This window comes from Mixophyes fleayi, chromosome 1 (assembly GCF_038048845.1).
Source record: "Mixophyes fleayi isolate aMixFle1 chromosome 1, aMixFle1.hap1, whole genome shotgun sequence".
Lineage (NCBI taxonomy): Eukaryota > Metazoa > Chordata > Amphibia > Anura > Limnodynastidae > Mixophyes > Mixophyes fleayi.
Window position 1 is genome coordinate 215,650,787 of NC_134402.1, and position 23,461 is coordinate 215,674,247.

Consider the following 23,461-nt stretch of genomic DNA (forward strand, 5'->3'; position numbering starts at 1 on the left):
TAAAAGAAACATTCATTGGTCAATCAGCAGCAGGCAGGTGAGTATGTAAGGGAATGGAAGTTAATAGTTTTACAATGAAGGCAGTGGAATTGGCAGTATGGCATACCACTGTATACAACCCACTTCGACCACTGGCACTAGTTTGCCATGGGCAGCACAATGACTTCACAGCCTACTGTGTACTTTATCCATACCCCACTAAAGAAAATAAAGCGCCAATACATACAAAGAAAACAAAACAAAACTTTTTGGGCAATCTCTGTTCTAAAAAGTTTGAAAAATGTTTAATTTGGCAGATGTATAAACCCCTCTTCCTCTCCCTTACTGCACTGCCTTCTGGAAACTGCTATATGTTCCAGAAGCATAGGGGTTAGACAAAGCCTCAACATCGAAAGGGTTAAATGTTTTTATAACAATATTAATTAGTTGGGATTTTGCAAATACAGTACATAAAAAGGTATTTTAATATTCAGTGGTTACAGATATTGTGGTTTTCCCTAAAATGTTTTTAGTGGTTGAGTATATTACTCTATTGACTCCATTCAGTCACAGAATATTGGTATACATACCTCTTCAATATTTCGTATCCAGTTTTTTATATTGTCAAATGATTTTTCATTGGTGATATCATATACCAACATAATACCCTGAAATGACAAAAAAAACAAACCTTAATAATGGACTTACCAAATGCCATGAACAAACATGTATTTTTATTAAAACATACCAGAGGAGTTAAAGTGGTGCGTTGACAAATCCATGTGACAAAAACATTTTAAACCCAAAATATCTCTGCAGTAGATTTAAAAAACAAAAAAACACACAACTGAAGATTTGTGCTCCTAATATAATCCGATTACTTGACCTTCCTTTAGATATTTATAAACGTCCAAAAATAATACTGGTCTCCTAGATCAGTATGGTTGTAAAATAAAATATAACCACAATTAACAGTAGAATGATTAAAAGTTTTATTTAGACAAATAAAGTTCAATATTAGGCAATAGTTACAATGTGAATAACCCAAAATTAATGTAGTACACACTTTGCCTTCTGCATAGAGCCATAATTATGTCAGTTTTCCTTCTTTTTTTGCCCAGGAGCAGGCTGGTTTATTAGAGAGAACTAGTCCAATTTAACATGACTTGTTATGTGTATAAACAGATGTGGAGGGCAGCAACAGAGTGTTGCCTATTAGAGATTAGCATACAGGGCGTGCAACTTAACAGACCCTATCAAAGGAAAATAGAGGTTGGTGAGTGCATTATTTTTTTTTTTTTTTTAAACCAAAGGGAACAAAAAAAAAAAAAAATTGTTCAGGGGAGTAAGATTTTAAGTCTGTTAATCTTTTAACTGACACTTAATTTCCAAAATTTAAAAATTCTAGGCACCCTGATAAGTCCAATTTGGAAGCCAAGAGGTCATCCTAACAATCAAAATGAATGTAAAATATAATAGTGTGACAGGATGGACCGCCTACGTCATCCTGTCTGTTGTTGTTGGGAACCGACTGGGCTTACTTTGCCACCGTTCCCTTTTGGAATCCCAAATGCGCCCTCTAACAGCAGTAGGAGAGGATTACAAATGCTGCCACCACTGGACTCCTTACTGGCATCCACAACCGGGTTTCTTCTGGGTAACTGACACAGATAGTGTACCCCGTTAATGGTGCACATGGGCTGGTACCCCTGACCTCATCCTATCAGGGTAGAGGGATCAGGGTTGCTGTGGATGCATCCCCCTTGGCCTATCACACTGGCCAGAGCTGCTGGGTAGCAGGCAGAGCGGTGGTACTGATTGCTGTGTCCAAATCTCAGAAGAGCCAGGAACAGATTAGAGTTGGGTGTAATCTATAGGTCACAGGAATCAGCATAGAGTAGTTTCCAAGCAGGTCTTTGGAGCAAGTGATACTTATTTGCTCACACTGGTTGTAGGTACCAGTGATCAGGTCAGATGAAACAAGAAGAACAAACTTTAATAAAAAAAACAGTGCTGTTTTTATACATATATGGAGAATAGTTTCAGCAGGAGGTAATCTGTCCTCCTGTCTCTATAACCAATCTGGGTCGATTCATGCAGCCTGCACGTGAAACAATCCAGAGAGATTTAACATCTTTAACATCGCCACACAGGACCCGGCCATAAACAGGTTTTGAAATATCACTACATTAAGATGTACTTGCTACTCACCATTGCTCCTCTGTAATATGCAGTTGTGATTGTACGAAACCTTTCCTGTCCAGCTGTATCCCTACAATTAAAAAAAAAAAAAAAAAAAAAAAAAAAAAAAGTTTTTTGTTATTTAATAAACACCATCGAAACTCCTTATTTGAATTTCATAGCGACAAATGTACATATCAAGAAATGTAAATTTATAAAAAGAACAGCCTAGGAACCTCTCCGGCTCTGAGGACCTATGATGTGTCTCTCAAGACCCCACAAACACTATTTTGTGTATATGTAACATGCCCAATTTTAATCTCTACCCTTCCCTCCCCAGCTTTGTGAGGTCCTGGGATAAGGAATTAGGGAGGCCCATCTATGAGTCATACTGGACCAAAGTATTCCAGTATACACTGGCTAGCACCACTAGCCTCTCTGTGGTATAGACGCAATACAAGGTTCTCTCCCGCTGGTATAGGTGCCCACCCCAATAATCCAAGGTGCACCCAGGTGTCTCTGGTTCTTGCTGGAGATGTAAGGGAATCCCAAACCAAACCCACGTTTGGTGGTCTTTCCCGCTATAGCTCCTTTTTGGTGTAAAATACAAGACTATGCAGGAGAAATTATGGGTTGCCCAGTCCCAGAGGGACCAGACTTTTGGTTATGCAACCTGACAGATATTTCCATATCCCAATATAAAAAAATAAATATATTTAAAAAACAAGACAAAAAACAAACCAACAACAAACAGCAACAACAAAAAATGCTGCTCCGCCACCTAAAGAATGCCGCCACAGCAGTCATTCCATTAAACTGGTGATCTCTTACTGCCCCAAGCGTGACGGAGGGGTTTAGACTGAATTGATGATTTCACAATTTCCGGCCCGGAAGCTTTCTGCATACACAGTGTTATGGTTCCGCTGGCTTGAATTTATAGCAAGTACTTCTAACCTCATGGACAGTGGATAGGAACTCGAACCCAAGGGGATGCTCTAATTGAGACCTTCCGGTGGTAGGTGATTTACAAAATTAGGCAATTGATGTTCAACTTTTACTTGCTTGGATGGGACACCCTGAGGAGTTTACCTCCCCCGTCTTCTTTACACTCGTCTACACTCTTCTCTTTTTCAACTTTCCTTCCCCATCATAAAAACAGTTTGTATGCTTGTAACTTGTTATTTGATTTTTATGTTCGCACTGTATACATATTGAAGCTGGCTTGGATCATTTGTTTCAGATGTCACTGTTATGCCCTCTTCCATCTGCTGCGTTTTGTGTCCTCAATAAAAACGGATAACACAAAAAAACAAAACAAAAAGGAACGGTCTTCAAAAGGACTGGACTGAGACAGAATAAATTACACCCCATGTATACCACAATCATGTGGTAGTAACTAGCGCATGCTCTTGTGGTTTGCAGGGTGGACGGGGGACGGGCTGAATTAGAGGTGTCAAATGATGCTGCTGCTCTACCACTGCAACCAAAAGATTCCATTGCCATACCTTTTTACAGGTTTTTTAACTAAAAAAAAATAAAAATAAAAAAATAAATATCACTAGTAAAAGCACGTTTTAACGTCAGAGAGCAAGGGGCTATACCAGTGTACCCCTATTGACAGTTACACAAGTTTACTTTATTTGGACATTTAACAAATACAACTATGAAACAAAAGTACAAAACAAAGAGGATAACAGCTGACAGGGCAAGGTGAAAAAGCTGTCTTAGGGTTTTACTTTTAAAATGAGTGCACAAACGTGTCAATTTAACAGCAGCATAATGCCGATTTTATTGATGTACATCATTGCTTTTTAGCTGCTAAAGCTTCTGTACCACTCATCTAAACATTTATTTTTAGGTACAGTGGTACTTTTAAGTACACTATATGGACAAAAGTATTTGGCCACACCTATTATTGAATTGAGGTGTTTCAATCAGACCCATTGCCAGAGGTGTATAAAAATCAAGCACCTAGGCTTGCATTTGCAAACATTTGTGATACAAAAATGGGGCGTTCTGAAGAGCTCAGGGACTTCAAGCATGGTACTGCGACAGGATGCCACCTCTGCACTAAGACGGTTCATGAAATTTCATCCCTGCTGGATATTCCACTGTCAACTGTAAGTGATATTATTAGAAAGTGTAAGCATTTAGGAACAACAGCTACTCAGCCACGAAGCGGAACACTATGTAAAATCACAGAGCAAAATAAACGCCTGCTAATTCCATAGCTGAAGAGTTCTGAACTTCCACTGGCATTAATGTAAGCACAAAAACTGTGCGGCAGGAGCTTAATGGAATGGGGTTACATGGGCGAGCAGCTGCATGCAAGCCTCATATCACCAAAGACCAATGCCAAGCGTTGGATGGAGTGGTGTAAAGCACACAGACACTGGACTGTGGAGTGACAAATCACGTTTCTCTGTTTGACAGTCAGATGGGAGAGTCTGGTTTTGACAGATGCCAGGAAAACATTACCTGCCTGACTGCAATATGTTAACTGTGAAGTTTGGTGGAGGAGGGATAATGGTATGGGGCTGTTTTTCAGGGTTTGGACTAGGCCCCTTATCTCCAGTGAAGGGCAATCTTATTGCTTCAGCATACCAAGTCATTTTGGACAATGCTATGCTTTCAACTTTGTGACAACAGTTTTTTGGAGGGCCCTTTTCTATTCCAAAATGACAGTGCCCTAGTGCACAAGGCAGGGACTACACAGTCACGGTTTGATAAGTTCTTCCACACCGAACTAGACTGGCCGGCACAGAACCCTGACCTCAACCCCATCAAATACTTTTGGGATGAATTGGAACAGAGATTGCGAGCCAGGCCTTCTCGTCCAACATCAGTGGCTGACCTCATAAATGCTCTACAGAATGAATGGGCAAAAATTCCCACAAACACTCCAACATCTTGTGGAAAGCCGTCCAAGAAGAGTGGTAGCTGTAATTGCTGCAGAAGAGGGACCAACTCCATTTTAAAAGTATATTTATTTGCTGCAAAAGAGGGGAATTTTACGCATCATGCGCCAGTGCTTGCCCCACCCTTTGTTTTCATGTCGGCATTTATTTTTGCTACCTTCTATGTCCCTGTTTTATGTATGTCAAGTTTCCCGCCCCCACCATTGTCTGGCGCTATGGAACACTGGTTTCCTTTGTTCCTTTAATTTGATTTGGTGGCAATAAAAGCACACTCCTATTAAAAATCCAATGGTGCTTGAGTATTTTATGAAAGGTTGTTAAATAAACCAAACACAAACATAGACAAATGTAACACAAGAACAAACCCGTTGCCTACCAAAAAAATAAATATTTTTTTTTTTAACAAAAACACATCTAAACTTCCCTTAATATATGGCAGGAAATTCTTGTGTTTAAAAATATGTATAGTCTTGTGCACTATACTATCCTCTCTTCTCAATGGACATATTGACTGGAAGACATATGTGCATTAAGTAAGGCCTTATTTCAAATATCTTTAGCTCTAATAACTTTGTGAAATAGATAGAATGTATATCCCTTAAATGGGGGCACAAAATTCTGCAGCACCGTACAATAGGAAAAGGACAAAATGCTAAATAAAAGATAAATAAAAAACATTCAAAGACAAATTTCAGGACATTCAAAACATGCCAGATTAAATGCATAATACAGTACATAAGCCATAATAGTTAAGGCATATAACTAATAAGTGTTGCACAGAGTATGCAAGAGGCATGATATAAGGATGCACAGGTGGAAAGGGTTGGAGAGGACAAGACGACTGGAGGGGAAAAGGTTGTTCTCGATAGAGCTTACGATCTATATAAATGTTATTAGCAGCAGTTTTATTTTTAAGCTTAGAGGCTAGTTAAGACTATTAAAAACTTTGCAAAAATCATATGATAAGCAATGCGGAAACCAAACCTATGAATTCACCACAAAAAAACACCTGACCAGTACAGTTGCAGCACTTCCTGATCTAACTAAACATGAAACTACTACAAGTTCACATTGCAGTATTTAGCCAAGGTGTTCCTGCATTTATGTAGTTGAAATGTTCATCTTTTTAATGACATACCATGTTTTTGCAGAGTGGATCACAAGTGTAAGCATAACTTGCAAGTGCATAATATACATGCCTATTCAAAGCTGAAGATACAGCCAGGTCTGAATGACTAGCAGATGCGTCCACTTAACAGACACACCCCTCAGACACTTACATCCAACTTCCCAACATGTACAAAAGCCTTTATTTTATATGTTATGAAGGCAATTGCTATGTAGCATCATTTACACTTAACTATATGTATCGAACAGCGAGGTCAAATGTAGCAGTTATCGTAGATGTGGTAAAAATGGGGCATGGTCCAAGTTTAGAAAAGAATTTTGGCTTAAAAAAACAAAAAAAAAACTGTACAATGCACAGAGTGCCATATTTTTTTACTTTTCACTGTGTGCATTGCTCCTTTCATGTGTGGCCACCATTGATTTCCTGCGGCAACAAGCGCATTTTGAGAACCGCTCCATGTTCAATTCAATAATACTGTAAGTGTATGTTTTCAATTTAAAATCTGGTAGTTGGATATAAATTTAGGTTTGGGAGGAGAATACCAGAGTGTCTAAAAAAATGTTTCCATTACTAAAGAAATAAACACATCAAAAAATAAAAACACTTTGGAAAACATTACATACATTAATCATTGTCCATTTTCAGAACTTTAGATCAGAACTATTGCACTAAAAACCAAAATAAACTTAGCACACAAGGACAGATATAACTCACCAATTTGGTTACTTCTGACCAAAATCACTCTGTGTATGAGCTTAGTGTCATCTTTCAGTACAGACAAAATCTAAGGTCGTTCATCCATTTCGCAGAACACGTTTCAAGCATTTTGTTATCCATGCCCACTGAATGATTAGCAGATTAGCTACAAACTTAATCTCAAACCGATAATAATCTCAGGTCACATTTAATTAATGCAGTTTTTAATAGAGTGAAAATATCCTTTCATAGAACCTAATAATACATTCCATTTAAGATAAGCGTTGCCCAACATATTATTTATTGCTTTGTGATTAACCTACATTAAATTAGATTTTTTTTTAAACTAAAAAAAAAAAAAAGGACAAACACAATCAAGGCACTCTTGTAGATAGAAATATGGTTATATACAACACAGACTGAACATAGCAAGTTGTGTGAAGGACTTGTGAAGTCAAATTCCATTGTAGATTAGATGCACACCACGTGCAAATGTACTGCGGTCTAAACAGTAATACTCTGTTTATAATTCATGAAGCTAGGTTAGCTGAAATGTTGGATTTAATTTTAAATTTCCTCATAATCCTTTAAGGTGTGGGGTGGTAAAATTTGCATAATATACCCTCAGGGCTCTTCTCTATAACCGATTTCAATATCTTGCCGTCACCAGATGTCAACAGAGGAGCATGAAAAACATATACACATTAGTGCTACACAGTTAAAACCCGATAATGCTGGGATTTTAAAGGGGACTGACTGCTGCAAGTCCTCTGATGGCAGAAATAAGTGCCATTTGGACTTTGACAGTGCATATAGAAAACAATTTTAGATAGAATATGGTTTATATTTTTATATTAGCAAAATAATATTCTTGATTTGCTAATTTTACAAAAAACAAACAAGTGAAATTTGCCTTTAAACCAAGAAACGCCATCAATATATATTTTCTGCTAGAGTAATTATACTACTTAGAAACGGTACATATTTTCTAACATAAGTACATTACAAATACATTAACAATTAGTTCACTTACACTTTTAGTGCCTGACTAAACTGAATCCTGTAAGCAGAATGTACTGACACAAAAGCAAACCTGTATTCTACATAGTGAATTTTATGATTCATTGTATATTATGAATCAACAGAAACAAAAAAAACCTGTTGTCACCTCCCTACTTATGAAGCATCCACCGGCTACATATTTTATTTAGAAAGGATTTTACCAGGTAGAAATACATGACAAATCAGTAATTTAAAAATAAATATGAACACAGCAACAACAAAATAGTTATTTTATGTTTTCAGCACACAGTAAACTAGACAAATTTTAACATGTTTTAAACATGCTATCATTTTTTATGTAGGGACGACAAACGAAACAAAAAAAGATAGAGAAACTGAGATAATTACTTACCATATCTGTAGCTTAATTCTCTTGCCATCTAATTCTATAGTTCTGATTTTAAAGTCAATACCTAAACAAAAAACACAATGGTAATATTAATAATAGACCTACAACATTTTAACACACTTAATGAAATGTTGAAAGGTTTTGACTTGGACCAGAATCAATGCATGCTTTTATGCACCTAGTTGCGGCCACATCATTGGCAGATTACATATTTGCATTAACGAGCATGTGTATCTAAAACTGGAAACTGAGTGTATGTGTATTTAACACACACACACATATATATATATATATATATATATATATATATATATATATATATATATATATATATATATATATATATATATATATATAACAAAATAAGTAGGAAGGGGCGCCACATAGTATAATACTGTATTCAACAATACAGATAGGTGTACCGAAAGCCAGAATTTAAATCACCAAGTGGGCATAGACACTCAGGTATTAGAAGTGATTCAGTAAAGATAAAAAACACACAAAGGAGGAGGTATTTCCAAAACCACCAACACCATACCAATATGCGTACCAGATAAAAGAACTTTAAAGCTTATCTGTAGGTATAGTTGGTCCCTCCATAGAGTAGCTTTGATTCTCCTTCAAATTGGTGGAGTGTTATTCTTAACACTTACAGGAGCATGAACAGACACTTCATATATCCTCAGTGGTAGCCACGTTTATGTAGAGGAAAAAAAAGGGGGAAGACTCCCATAGTGTAATACCATATGGTTACACATTTATTGCAGAGTAAAATACAGGTGTACACTTACATTAAAAAATTAAGATATATGCTTATCTGGGTATCTTTGAGCTGGAACAGGACAGCAGGATTCAGTAACTATCACGTTACCACATTACCAAAGATCCAGATCACTGAGTCCTTAAGAAATAATCCTCAGCCAAGTTCAGCACGGAATGCACTGCCACGCTATTAGGTATAAGTCAGCAGGCTCTTAGAATTAAACCTCATGCACTGCCACGCTATTAGGTATAAGTCAGCAGGCTCTTAGAATTAAACCTCAACGCGTTTCGTCTCATTTAGGCGGAGACTTCATCAGGAGGAATCATACTATGTGACTCTCTAAGTCACAGGTATAAATAGTGTGTATCGCGCCATCTTGCGCATGCGCACAAGTGGCGTTGTCTGGCGTTATACGTGAGAACGTCCACCAGGCGTCAGATGTCAGTTTTTTCTTTTCTCTCAACCAACTTTGTTCAAGACTTTTTCACAGGACAAAAAACAAGCTTTGGATATTAAACAGCAGTTCAGTTTGTCAGAAAGTGCTAGCGTGCAAACATAATAACCAATTTGATATATACAAAAGAATAATCTAGTCAGGGTACAGGTTTGTAATATGTATACATAAGGACATTGCTTGGGAAAACCTGAACCAAGATTTCTTCAGTATTATATTTATACATATATATCTATGGAATACAATTATCATATTCAATAAAACCACTACTGGAATTATTATATATATATCATGACATTGTCAACCCAGAGTTCTATTAGAAATATATAAAAAATATATAAAAAATATATATCAAACAATAATAATAATAATTATGAAAAATAAAAAATAATAATAATAAAACATTAAACCAATACCTAATAAAATATTATAAAACCAAAAAACTCAATTTACATAGTACAGAGATATAGAGCCTAACAATAAGATTTCATAATATGTATATTGAGAAGTTGTAGTAGTACGCATATTGACATAAACACTCAAGGTAAAGCATCATAATAACTATAGGACTACCTAACTATAAAAAAGGGGCTATTTCGTAATTGTCGTTAAACCCCTGTGGCACTAGTGTGCCCAGTGTGTAGATCCAAAACATCTCTCTCTGGGAGAGAAGTTTTTGAAGGTCACCACCTCTATCACCTAGTTCAACATGTTCTATGGCCATAAATTTTAAGTATTGAGGGTCTGAATTATGGACCTCTTTGAAATGTTTTGAGACTGAATGACTAATTACCTGTTTTTTTATATTTCTCACATGTTCCTGAATTCGGATTTTTAACTGTCTTTTGGTTTTACCGACATATTTATACCCACAAGGGCACTCTAATAGATAAATGACAGATGTAGTTAAGCAATTCATTAGTTTTTTAACTGTAAAATTCCTACTATTATTATAGCTAGAAAATTTTTTATTCATAGGGGCTGTATATTTACAGATGTTGCACTGATTACATCTTACGCTCCCTTTAATATCCAAGAAGGTAGAAGAATTCTTAGTAGGATTAATACATTTCAGATGGCTTGGAGCTAATATATCTTTTAGGTTGAGATTTTTCTTAAAGATAATTTTTGGTGATTCGGGAAGGATATCATGTAGAATAGGGTCTTTTTTTAAAATATTCCAATGCTTAGATAGAACTGATTTAATTTTGTTCTCCCCACTACAAAAGGTAGTAACAAACGAAACCTCTTCATTTTTACTATCGGTTTTGCTTTTGTTATTATTTTTGTTAGGATATGATATCAATTCTTGCCTATTCAGATGTTCTGTTTTCTCAATCGCATTATCTAATAATACTTGGGGATAACCTCTCCTACGGAATCTTTCTGAGTAGATATTAAGCTGTTCCTTACAATGAGTTGCATCGCTGCAGTTCCTCTTTATACGATAAAATTGGGAGTACGGAATATTAGTTTTCCATTTTTTAGCGTGGGAACTATTGAAGTGCAAGTAACTGTTGGTATCAACGGGTTTAATGAAATTCTTAGTGATAACTCTTCCACTTTGTGCTATAAGGATCAGATCTAAATATTCTACACTTATAGAATCACATTTCATTGTAAATTTCAAATTATAGTTATTTTCTCCAATATATTGCATAAAGTCATTCAGAGATTCAATGTCCCCTTGCCAAACAATTATAATATCGTCAATATATCTTTTAAATAGGACAATGTTATCCGAAAAAGCATTAGGACTGTAGATATATTGGTCTTCCCATACACCCATAAATAAATTTGCAAAACCCGGCGCAAAATTTGTGCCCATTGCGGTTCCGCACAATTGTAAATAAAACTCATCGAGAAATTTAAAATAATTATGAGTTAGAATAAAATCAATCAGGTTACATATGAACATCTTGTGCATGCTGGATAGCGAATCATCTGAATCTAAATTCTTTTTAGCTGTTTCAATGCCTTTCTTGTGTTCAATAGAAGTATATAAGGACTGTACATCAATCGTTACCCAAAGAAAGTCTCTATTCCATTTAAAGTTTTCAAAGATTTTTAGTACATGTGTGGTGTCTTTTATATACGACTTTAATTCTATAACATATTTATTTAAAAATATATCTACATATTTAGAGATTTTTGAGGTCAGGGAGTCAATACCCGCTATGATAGGTCTTCCTGGTGGATTAACTAGGCTCTTATGAATTTTTGGCATATAATAAAATATTGGTATAATGGGATTGCTAACCATTAGAAATTGGAATTCATCTTTGATAATTATTTCGTCATACAGTGCTCTAGTGAGTAATTCTCTTAGAGAATTTACATAATCATGAGTAGGATCTTTTGTTAAGTGAATATATGAAACTTTATCATTCAATAGTCTCATAGCCTCAGTAATGTAATCAGAACGGTTCTGTATAACAATGCCACCTCCCTTATCTGCTTGCTTAATTATGACATCAGCATTATTCTGGAGGTCTTTCAAGGCTTTGTTTTCATGAAAACTGAGATTCCTGTGGGTATTAGAGTTATCCTCTGTATCACACAAATCTGAGGTAATTAGTTCTTGGAAAATTTCAATATGTCTACTTTTAGACTCAAGTGGGAAATATTTAGACGGTGGTTTAAGACCAGATTTGGATTGAGTGTCATAGTTTGTTAGAACCGCTTGTTCTTTTTTAGCGAAATGCCTTTTAAGGGTTAGTTTTCTAACAAATTTATTTATATCAATGTAGATCTGAAATTTATTGGGTTTTTTTATAGGGGCAAAAGACAAACCTTTACTAAGTACAGATATCTCTGATTTATTCAGTACATGATTAGACAGGTTAAAAATTCCTTCTCTTTTGAGGCTATCATGATTCGTTACATGTATCTCCTCTTTTGTGGTCTTGAGGCCTCCCCGTTTGCCTCTCCTTCGGTGTATCTGCGTTTTAAAGGGGATGCAAGTTGTACATTTTCTCTGAGGGGGCGTTTCCATCTGTCCCTTGGGGTCAGATCTGGAGATAAAAAACCGTCATTGTCACTATCAACACCTTCTAGTGTAGCGAACCTATTTGTATTAGTAATATCTCTGGGTTTGGGATATCTTCTTGTCTCATAATTTGGAGTTTGGAACGTTTTAGGTTTTTTATACGGAACAGTGTTCCAACTTGTTTTATCCTGGTATTGATATTTACTTGGTATATCTTTCTGAGATCTATTCCAATTTTTTATTCTATTGTTCTCATAATCGTTCTTATCTCTTAGGAACTTCCTTTGTTTAATTTTGATAACATCTGTTTCAATTCGTTCTAATTTCTTGCTAAGTACTACTTCATTTTCAGAAAAAAAGGGTTTCTCCTTTTGAGTTTCTAGAACTTTCTCTTTATCAGTAATTTCGATTTCTAGATTGTGTAGAAATTTCTTTTTTTCACATATAATCAATTTAATAAGTTTTTTAGAACACTCATGCAAAATTGCATCCCATTCCTTATTAAATTGGGAATCATCAGTAGTAAAAGTGGGGGATTTGTTAATTCTCAACCCTCTAGGTATGCGATCAGCTTTAATATAGTTTTCTAGGGTATTAACATCCCACCATACTTTTGTTTCTTTAAATGTAGAATATTTAGATCTGATCCTTATAGCACAAAGTGGAAGAGTTATCACTAAGAATTTCATTAAACCCGTTGATACCAACAGTTACTTGCACTTCAATAGTTCCCACGCTAAAAAATGGAAAACTAATATTCCGTACTCCCAATTTTATCGTATAAAGAGGAACTGCAGCGATGCAACTCATTGTAAGGAACAGCTTAATATCTACTCAGAAAGATTCCGTAGGAGAGGTTATCCCCAAGTATTATTAGATAATGCGATTGAGAAAACAGAACATCTGAATAGGCAAGAATTGATATCATATCCTAACAAAAATAATAACAAAAGCAAAACCGATAGTAAAAATGAAGAGGTTTCGTTTGTTACTACCTTTTGTAGTGGGGAGAACAAAATTAAATCAGTTCTATCTAAGCATTGGAATATTTTAAAAAAAGACCCTATTCTACATGATATCCTTCCCGAATCACCAAAAATTATCTTTAAGAAAAATCTCAACCTAAAAGATATATTAGCTCCAAGCCATCTGAAATGTATTAATCCTACTAAGAATTCTTCTACCTTCTTGGATATTAAAGGGAGCGTAAGATGTAATCAGTGCAACATCTGTAAATATACAGCCCCTATGAATAAAAAATTTTCTAGCTATAATAATAGTAGGAATTTTACAGTTAAAAAACTAATGAATTGCTTAACTACATCTGTCATTTATCTATTAGAGTGCCCTTGTGGGTATAAATATGTCGGTAAAACCAAAAGACAGTTAAAAATCCGAATTCAGGAACATGTGAGAAATATAAAAAAACAGGTAATTAGTCATTCAGTCTCAAAACATTTCAAAGAGGTCCATAATTCAGACCCTCAATACTTAAAATTTATGGCCATAGAACATGTTGAACTAGGTGATAGAGGTGGTGACCTTCAAAAACTTCTCTCCCAGAGAGAGATGTTTTGGATCTACACACTGGGCACACTAGTGCCACAGGGGTTTAACGACAATTACGAAATAGCCCCTTTTTTATAGTTAGGTAGTCCTATAGTTATTATGATGCTTTACCTTGAGTGTTTATGTCAATATGCGTACTACTACAACTTCTCAATATACATATTATGAAATCTTATTGTTAGGCTCTATATCTCTGTACTATGTAAATTGAGTTTTTTGGTTTTATAATATTTTATTAGGTATTGGTTTAATGTTTTATTATTATTATTTTTTATTTTTCATAATTATTATTATTATTGTTTGATATATATTTTTTATATATTTTTTATATATTTCTAATAGAACTCTGGGTTGACAATGTCATGATATATATATAATAATTCCAGTAGTGGTTTTATTGAATATGATAATTGTATTCCATAGATATATATGTATAAATATAATACTGAAGAAATCTTGGTTCAGGTTTTCCCAAGCAATGTCCTTATGTATACATATTACAAACCTGTACCCTGACTAGATTATTCTTTTGTATATATCAAATTGGTTATTATGTTTGCACGCTAGCACTTTCTGACAAACTGAACTGCTGTTTAATATCCAAAGCTTGTTTTTTGTCCTGTGAAAAAGTCTTGAACAAAGTTGGTTGAGAGAAAAGAAAAAACTGACATCTGACGCCTGGTGGACGTTCTCACGTATAACGCCAGACAACGCCACTTGTGCGCATGCGCAAGATGGCGCGATACACACTATTTATACCTGTGACTTAGAGAGTCACATAGTATGATTCCTCCTGATGAAGTCTCCGCCTAAATGAGACGAAACGCGTTGAGGTTTAATTCTAAGAGCCTGCTGACTTATACCTAATAGCGTGGCAGTGCATGAGGTTTAATTCTAAGAGCCTGCTGACTTATACCTAATAGCGTGGCAGTGCATTCCGTGCTGAACTTGGCTGAGGATTATTTCTTAAGGACTCAGTGATCTGGATCTTTGGTAATGTGGTAACGTGATAGTTACTGAATCCTGCTGTCCTGTTCCAGCTCAAAGATACCCAGATAAGCATATATCTTAATTTTTTAATGTAAGTGTACACCTGTATTTTACTCTGCAATAAATGTGTAACCATATGGTATTACACTATGGGAGTCTTCCCCCTTTTTTTTCCTCTACATAAACGTGGCTACCACTGAGGATATATGAAGTGTCTGTTCATGCTCCTGTAAGTGTTAAGAATAACACTCCACCAATTTGAAGGAGAATCAAAGCTACTCTATGGAGGGACCAACTATACCTACAGATAAGCTTTAAAGTTCTTTTATCTGGTACGCATATTGGTATGGTGTTGGTGGTTTTGGAAATACCTCCTCCTTTGTGTGTTTTTTATCTTTACTGAATCACTTCTAATACCTGAGTGTCTATGCCCACTTGGTGATTTAAATTCTGGCTTTCGGTACACCTATCTGTATTGTTGAATACAGTATTATACTATGTGGCGCCCCTTCCTACTTATTTTGTTTTAGATTATTCCAGGCCACCAACTGGCTTTGTGGGAACTTTGGCAGCCTCCTGAACATAGGATATCCATTTCTTCCAAAGGACAATATTTGAATTGGAACTTGTTTATCTTTTCAGAGTTACGCGCTGTACTATCTATTGTAATTGTTTATATATATATATATATTTATATTTGCCCTGCAATTTATTTCTGGTAAAAGTCAATTCAATTGCAATTCAACTCTGCAAATTTACATTTAAGGGGAAATTCAAATAGGCAAGATTTTCCGTCGAACATTGTGGCTGCACACATTTCCGGATAATACGGTACCACAACACTGCAGATTTCTCCTCGCACCTCATATCCCCAATGTTACATCGCCATATAGTGCCCTGTGACCGTTCCTTAGAACAACAGCAGCTCAAGCGTTGCTATCAGCGGACCTCTGCAATCAATGAAAGTCTAGGACTGGAGAACAGTTTTGTTCAGATTGTTATACTCTGAGCACTACAAACCTCTTCCAAATCTGAATATCATTTATAAAATGTAGAAACCCTGCCTGCTGCTGTTCTGCCTTTTAAAGTGAAGTCTCAGTTATGACATCACCAAGGACCTTCAACAGAAAGGCAATTTCTTGCAAGTCAGTATTAACAGATTCATGCTAACATGAATCTAATAGCAACAGCTATTTTAGTCACTGTTAGACCCTGTGTAAAAGTACAATACCCTCCAAAAAGAGTTGTTTCTTGAAAACTTAGGTTGCCCTAACAAGAAACATACATTTGCTAATTTTTCCTTAGGGTTTTGATTTAAATTGCTATTAATGAGTTAGTTTTCCCAAGTGTTGTGCAATTACCATGGCAACCACAGTCACACAACATTTATTGAGAATACAGACTTTAGAACTTTACAAAGCATAAAACCCAACCCTCTCTTTGTCTGCCATCACATGGCCACCAAATAGCTTGGTGACTGACTGGCTCAGACTAAGAGATTACGTTATCTTCTCCTGGGAACAAGCAGAAACCAAATGTTTGCAGGAGAGCGACAATTTTTATGTAAAACACACCTTTTTCTCTATTTCAATAAATGCCAGAGACTTTGAATAAAGTACACATATTTGATATCCCTGTGCTTTGATCAACTCAGATATTCTGGGATACCACATAGACGTAACTTTGGAAAGCTATTTTGCCTGCTTTTCTACTCAATGGAAAAAAAATTGTTACATAACCGTAAGACATTATTCCCATGATTATAAATACATATAGCAGGAGAAAAATAAAGTACCCCCTTTTACATCTGTGTTTTAACATATCAGGATACTTAACAATCCTCTAGTGCTTAAGTCCTAAAGTTGTAAACTTATTATGTGAAAAATAACTATAAGAGATTTTACTTTAACATCTGTCATATGCAATGATCTCAGTGAAGCAATTGTTGCTGCTCATCAGTTTAGAACGGCCCATCATTCTACAGTTGGAAAAGTTACTTACAAACGAAAAACATAGAAGCCAGTTGTGTCCAAACAAATTCACTCAAAGATCAGACCATATGACATGAAACCGATTGAAATCTCCATTAGAAATGTATACGTTATGACTGATCAGAAAAAGACTGAATGAGTACTTCTTTCATGGATAAGTAGCCAGGAGAAAGCCCATTCATTCTTCCTCTCAAAAGAAAAAAAAAGAAAACACAAACTCTCCAAAACACATTGCTAGGTTTGCAGTTGAATTAAACACAAAACTTCTAAAGCAATGTCCTCTGGACAGTGAAGACCTAAGACAAGTTGTTTAGTCTTAATGCACAACACTATGTTTGGTGCAAACCAAGCAGTGAATTATTACAATAACTTCATATCAACAGTCAAGCATGGTGGTGGAGGGGTGATGACTTGGGGCTGATATGCAGCCACACAATGTCTCACAATCAGAGTCCACCAGGAATTCCTCTTTAAAGCAGAGTATTCTAGAGGGAAAAAGTGAGGGCATTGTTGCCTTCTGCAACAGAAACTTGACTGAATTTGGATCAGACAACAAGACAATGATTCTAAGCACACCAGCAAATCTAAAGCCAAATGGAAATTCTCAACAGCTTTTCTTCACCCAATTTGCAGACCTTATCCCCACGGAGCCTTAAGAGAGCTATGCATAAATGAATGCCCTCAAGCACCAATGAACTTAAGCAGTGTTATAAGGAGGAGCGCCCGAAATTCCTTAAATACAGTGCAAGAGACAAACCCAATCAGAAAACATTTTGTTATGTTATTGCTGCATAAGGTAGTTCTACAAGCTACTGGGATGTTGAATAATATGTCATGTATTATTTGTCACATGAGATTATATTTATCACATTTTAGTTATAGATACCTGTTATTTATGCCCAGATATTTTAAAACACAGATTTAAAAGAGGGTGGACTTTCCTTTTTACATGACTGCAGGGTACAAGAATACAGCCTGCCACCACCCAATGGCAGCCAATTACTTTAATGTGCAGGGTAAACCCTTCTACTGCCTCCCAGGATGAGCGACAAAATAAACCCTTACTGCATGTGTGCATTTTTTTTTTTCTTTACCCCAGTCCTCCTTACCTTGTATACAAGATGTGGCAACAGGAGGCGATTTCCCTAGTATTACACATAATCACTGTGCTGCCTATGAATGACTTGGAGCAGCAGCATGGTGTGCAAAACCAGAGATCACAAGACATTAAATTAAATGTTTTCCCTCGTCGTGGTACCTCACTTAGCTTGTCAATCAAAAAAAAAAAAAATACGTGCCCTTTCTATCTTCTCTACATAGTATAGTGGAGAGAAATATTTTTAAGCACTTGATAACTGCAGTCCATATGATTATGCACTGCATTTTAATCATTTGTCTTTCCTGCCCCTTATTGTAAACAGTCACAGAGACATGGAAGTTGGAGACGAGGTTCAACATAAACCATCCTCTCAAAAGAAGAGGTGTTGATTCACAAATAAAGTAAAGTTAGTGTAATCCAGAGATTTACAATAAGTGTGTCAAGACAGTTTGTCACAATACAAATCTAGGTGTGCCACAAAAATGGATTAACCGTTGAATGAATATAAAAAAACAAAAAACAAAAAAAAAACAAAAAAACATTCCAATATGCTACTAGATTGTAAGAGAAAGCTATATATGTGCTGGAAATAAAACATGCATATTTGTATCCATTAACTTTTATACATCAAACTCTCAATAAACGCACTTCTGTTTTCAAATTTAAAGGGAGTGTGTCACCTGGATTATTTCCACTTCAAAACCTATCCTACACAGCTTTCCAATGTTATTTCCTTTAGAAATACTCCCTAAAGCTTTCAGTACAATGTTAAATAAATATATTAAAAAAAGACTCCTGCGTCAGTGAAAGAGTTCAGCACATTATGTATACTAATACACACAGCCATAGGCTGGACAGAGTACATAGGCGAGTAGATGCTTGCTGCTCACTTAACACGTTGCATCTTCAGATAACTCTACATTTCCTGCTGACATTGCAGCTATAGAGGAAGTGTCCAGAGCCTTCCAACCTTTTATATTTGCTTGAGTGGCAACATCACACACAAAACCAAAAATAATCAAATTACCGACATTTACAATGACTGCTTGTGTGTACTGTTCTGACACATTTTAAATACCTCCTGTAGGCTTGTTATTTACACAACTGGTGTACTAACACAAGGACACTAACTCCCTACTGCATTGACACTACTATAACCATTTTATTCTTGTACAATTAATGTATAGTCCCCCATTTCTGTGTGACTGCTGATAGGCTTACATAGAACAGCTTTAAACACCATGTTCTGTAACTAAAGGGTATTCTCCAAGCTACATTATATTCTAATTCCTCTTATAGACATCTGATCTGTGGTATTTTGGGGTTCCAGTAACTAACATTAAGACCCATAAAAATACCATTGAATGGCAAATTTTTACGTTAACTTAGTCAAGTAAATAAGCCAAACAAAGTTTTTAAAATGTTGCTAAATACCTGTATATTTTTATATTTAATTCAGCAAAGACAAAAAATAATAGCCAAAGTTATTCATTTTTCAAAGTACTTTTTTTTTTTTTTAACAAAAAACAAAAACAATTTCACTAAAACAACTTATTTAGAAAAGGACTAAATTATTGATTATAAAAGGGGTTGTGTATTCCTGTGTCTTAAATGTGTACTGAACCCCAAATTTGACGTTTGCCGATAGATACAAATACATTCATTGTTCAGCATTAAAGATCAACTAAACTTCCAAACATAAATTGCACTGTAGCTGTTAAATTGTAAAGTATGACTTCCCCACACTATTACAGACAGCAACTCCCACATCTTTAAGATCATATTCTTATGGAAACTGATACAGGTCAAAATGCTGGGACTGCAATAATTTGAGCTGTTCTGACATTACTGCCCCTGCACATAAATCTACTATTCCCCACAGTTGATTTGTGTGGAGAAAGACTGCAAAACAAACTTTTATAGTGAAGAATAAACCCTTCAGTTATTATAGGTATACTAGTCAGCTCAGTAATACACAGCCTTTAAAATATTTTAATGCCAAACACAGACATTTTATTTTTATATTACATAGTGGCTTCTGAATTTTTACCTGACACCCCTTGGTGAAAACAGGGACACCCCTGTTAGCTGTAACCTATGGTCATCAAATCACAAAACTACTCACAGCATGAAAGGACTGACTCCACCAAGCACACTTTTAAACAGCGAAAAAACAGCATTACATTTACTTGTATTGAAGATAACTGGTCAGTTTCAGTCTTCCAAACATCTTATTCAGGACAAATCCCTGAATCTAGAAAACCCATGACTACAATACTCACATGGAACAGTTACACACTTCAACATGATATAAATACATGCTTGGTTTTTGTAGCAAATTGGACTGCACACTAAAGAACAACTCCCTAAGGCATAGTTTTTTTGTTTTTCTTACAGCAGCCATCCAATCACCTGGAAGACACATGTTAGCAGTGCTGGAATTCAAAATTCCCCTGCCTACTGCAACAAAAGAATGGACAAAGTGTGAGGATGTCATAAACAGCCAGAAAATTAGATGTAGATGGCTCTGCTGTTTGAGGGAGACACTGTAAAAAATAATTTTAACAGTACCAAGATTCAATAATTTGGATAGTTAACTCATCCCGCTCAGAACATGTCACCATTCCACTGCTACATCAAACTTAAAGCCGTACTACCACAGTATGAGCGAGTATAGCTTTATAGCTCCTCTCCCAAAGGGCTGCTCCATGCCACCATTTTTTACCTAGACTCTGTGGTAAGTCTTACAGCCCTAGCTGAAAACAGGGGTCCCAAGGTTTCGGAGGGGGGTTGTGAGCAGAAAGACCAAAGAGGAGCTGGAACCCTCACTCATACTTCACCTTCTGCAGCCATTTTAAAGGTGTGAACAAAAACATTCACCACTTTAGGTGGTAATGCAACTTTAAAATTACAACTGGGTGCAACACACACCCCTACTTGAAGAGTGTTTAAATAGATCATAGCCAGAAGTTTTAAATGAGGTGATCAAATAAATTACATCCATGCACCTAAAAAAAACTTTGATTTTAATTACAACAAGTGTTAAAGAAAGAAATCAAAACAACTCGGAAAAAGAGGAACACACAATATATAGCAAGCATTCCATTACAAAGGTGGCTTGTTCTGTATTTATTAAACAATAGTAAGATCGCATTAAGAAAAGGCTAGAAAGCATGGGTGGCACAGTGATTAGCATAACTGCCGCACAGGGGCCACGGGTTCTATTCCGACTAGAGCACTAGTTGTGTGGAGTGTATATTTGTTATGCAAGCGCTTTTTTTGTTTACCTGCCACAGTCCAAAACATACTGGTATGTTATTGTGTGTATTGGCGTGATAGAGAATTTATATTGTAAGCTCCACTGTGGTAGGGACGGATGAAAATGATTAAACATTCTCTATAAAGCGCTATGTAATATGTTTCCGCTATATTAAAACACAAGTTAATAGTAATATATAAAGAATGCTACTGAATAATAAGACAAAAGTATAACCATAAAATACAGTTACAGTTGTGATAAAACATTGGAGGCCAGGTCAACTGGAAGACTCCAGTAAACATGTCAAAATGCATATATAAAGGTTGTAAAATATATTGATTTGAAGCAAAATCCAAGACAGATATGCTGAATTTTACAAGACATAACCAGTGCACAAAAAGCCAAAATCCCAGGTGAAGTTTAGCGCTACTTTAAATGATTATTCATTTTTATTTATAGGGCACCACTAGGTATCCGTAGCGCCGTACAGGGACAGACAGAAACACGATACAGGGACAGACAGCACGGTACAGTTAACAAAAAGCACAGTAACTCAGAAGCTCAATGTACAGCTAGATGAGAGGCGAGAGCACCCAGCGGGGTAGAGAGAGGGGTAGAAGGGCAGGAGGACCTCACGGAAGAGACAAGGAGCTGGAGAGCAGAGTTAAGGTGGTGGAGAACAGAAGGAGATACAGAATGATACATTTTTTTGTTAATAAAATTATTAAACAATGTAAACATGATAAAAAAAAACTAATTTTTTGTTCAGATGCAAACTGTAAGAAGTATGGACAAAGCAAATATGACTAAATATTTTTAACGGATTTTATTTCCACAAATCACCCCTGCTCTGTAATTTTGTGTGCATGGTACACATATTCCTGGTATACAAGACAGATATATGGAAGCCAATTGTAAAAATGTTAAGAAAGTGGGTAGCCACTGCTTGCACCGAGAACATACAAAATAGTCCAAGTAGCTAGGCATTAGCAGTAACTTTTTTTTTTTTTTTTACTTGAATTCAATACCGTTAAATATTGTGAGCTAAGTAACCTTACCCTTCAAGCAACTAAAAGTAATAGTCTATACAGCACAAAAATAATTACTTGGAGAAAAAAAAAAAAAAAAAAACCTGTCCCCAGAACAACAGGTCATCCAAGAATTTCCTCAATAAAACCAAGTACACAGTTTACCATATAACAGTCTACCAAATCAAAGATTTACCGACGTAAGAAATATCATGCTGTAATCAACATACAGGGATTAGGAATTTCCATTAATATCGGATATTAATAAATAGTGCTTCCTAAATGTATACACCAACACATATAATTCATCACCCGGAAACCGATATTTCCTGTTAACGTCCAACTTCATTCTTGAGTATTCCGTATAACGGAGCGCGTACTGTCCTACTATACACCCTGGACTCTGTCACTGCCCCAGCACTGTGCCTCTGTCATTCCTCTCCCAGTCCCACCAGTTGCTCCCCACACTCCAGCCGCCGCTCACCTATAGTGGATATGAATGTAGAGTTGAAGGCATCCTCTGAGAACCTGAATAACACACAAGTCTTTCCGACCCCCGAGTCACCGATCAGAAGCAGTTTGAACAAATAATCGTATGTCTTCGCCATATTAAAAACTACTATGCAGGAAATACCAGCGGCTGCACTCTATTGGCTGCCGTTCTCATCAATCAAGTGCGACAAGAACACCGATTGGCTATAGCATGTGTGACGTCACACTGAGCGCCCCATCTCCGGATCCCCCCGCGGCCGATCCCAGCATAAAGTTTATCTGGCTAAGCGGACGAGTCAAACTGAGAGCTGTGAGCCGATTGGTCGAGTAGACGTCAGAGTTGCTGTTCCTGATTGGCTGTCATAGGGCTTGAGGTTGAAGTTTTGTAATGTCACAGGGTTATCATTAAAGGCGCAGTCCCAGGGTGGTAACTACTGAAAGCCCTTAACGGTTTAACCCCTTCTGTACTGCTGGTCATTCTTTCGTCGTTATTGACATACAGAATGTACGTTC

The 23,461-nt window shown here is 36.2% G+C and overlaps 1 protein-coding gene across 1 annotated transcript in view; it reads right to left on the bottom strand.

The window, feature by feature from the left end:
- The window catches only part of RAB8A (RAB8A, member RAS oncogene family), a 50,128-nt gene extending 26,924 nt beyond the window's left edge, over positions 1-23,204 (bottom strand). Inside the window, exons 1-4 of the mRNA XM_075205098.1 lie at positions 22,941-23,204; positions 8,318-8,378; positions 2,191-2,251; positions 570-647 (exon numbers count right to left, since the gene is read on the bottom strand). Of these exons, the coding sequence (XP_075061199.1) occupies positions 570-647; positions 2,191-2,251; positions 8,318-8,378; positions 22,941-23,064 (324 nt within the window). The 5' untranslated portion in view covers positions 23,065-23,204. The remainder of the gene's footprint in view (positions 1-569; positions 648-2,190; positions 2,252-8,317; positions 8,379-22,940) is intronic.
- Positions 23,205-23,461: the final 257 nt, after the last annotated feature.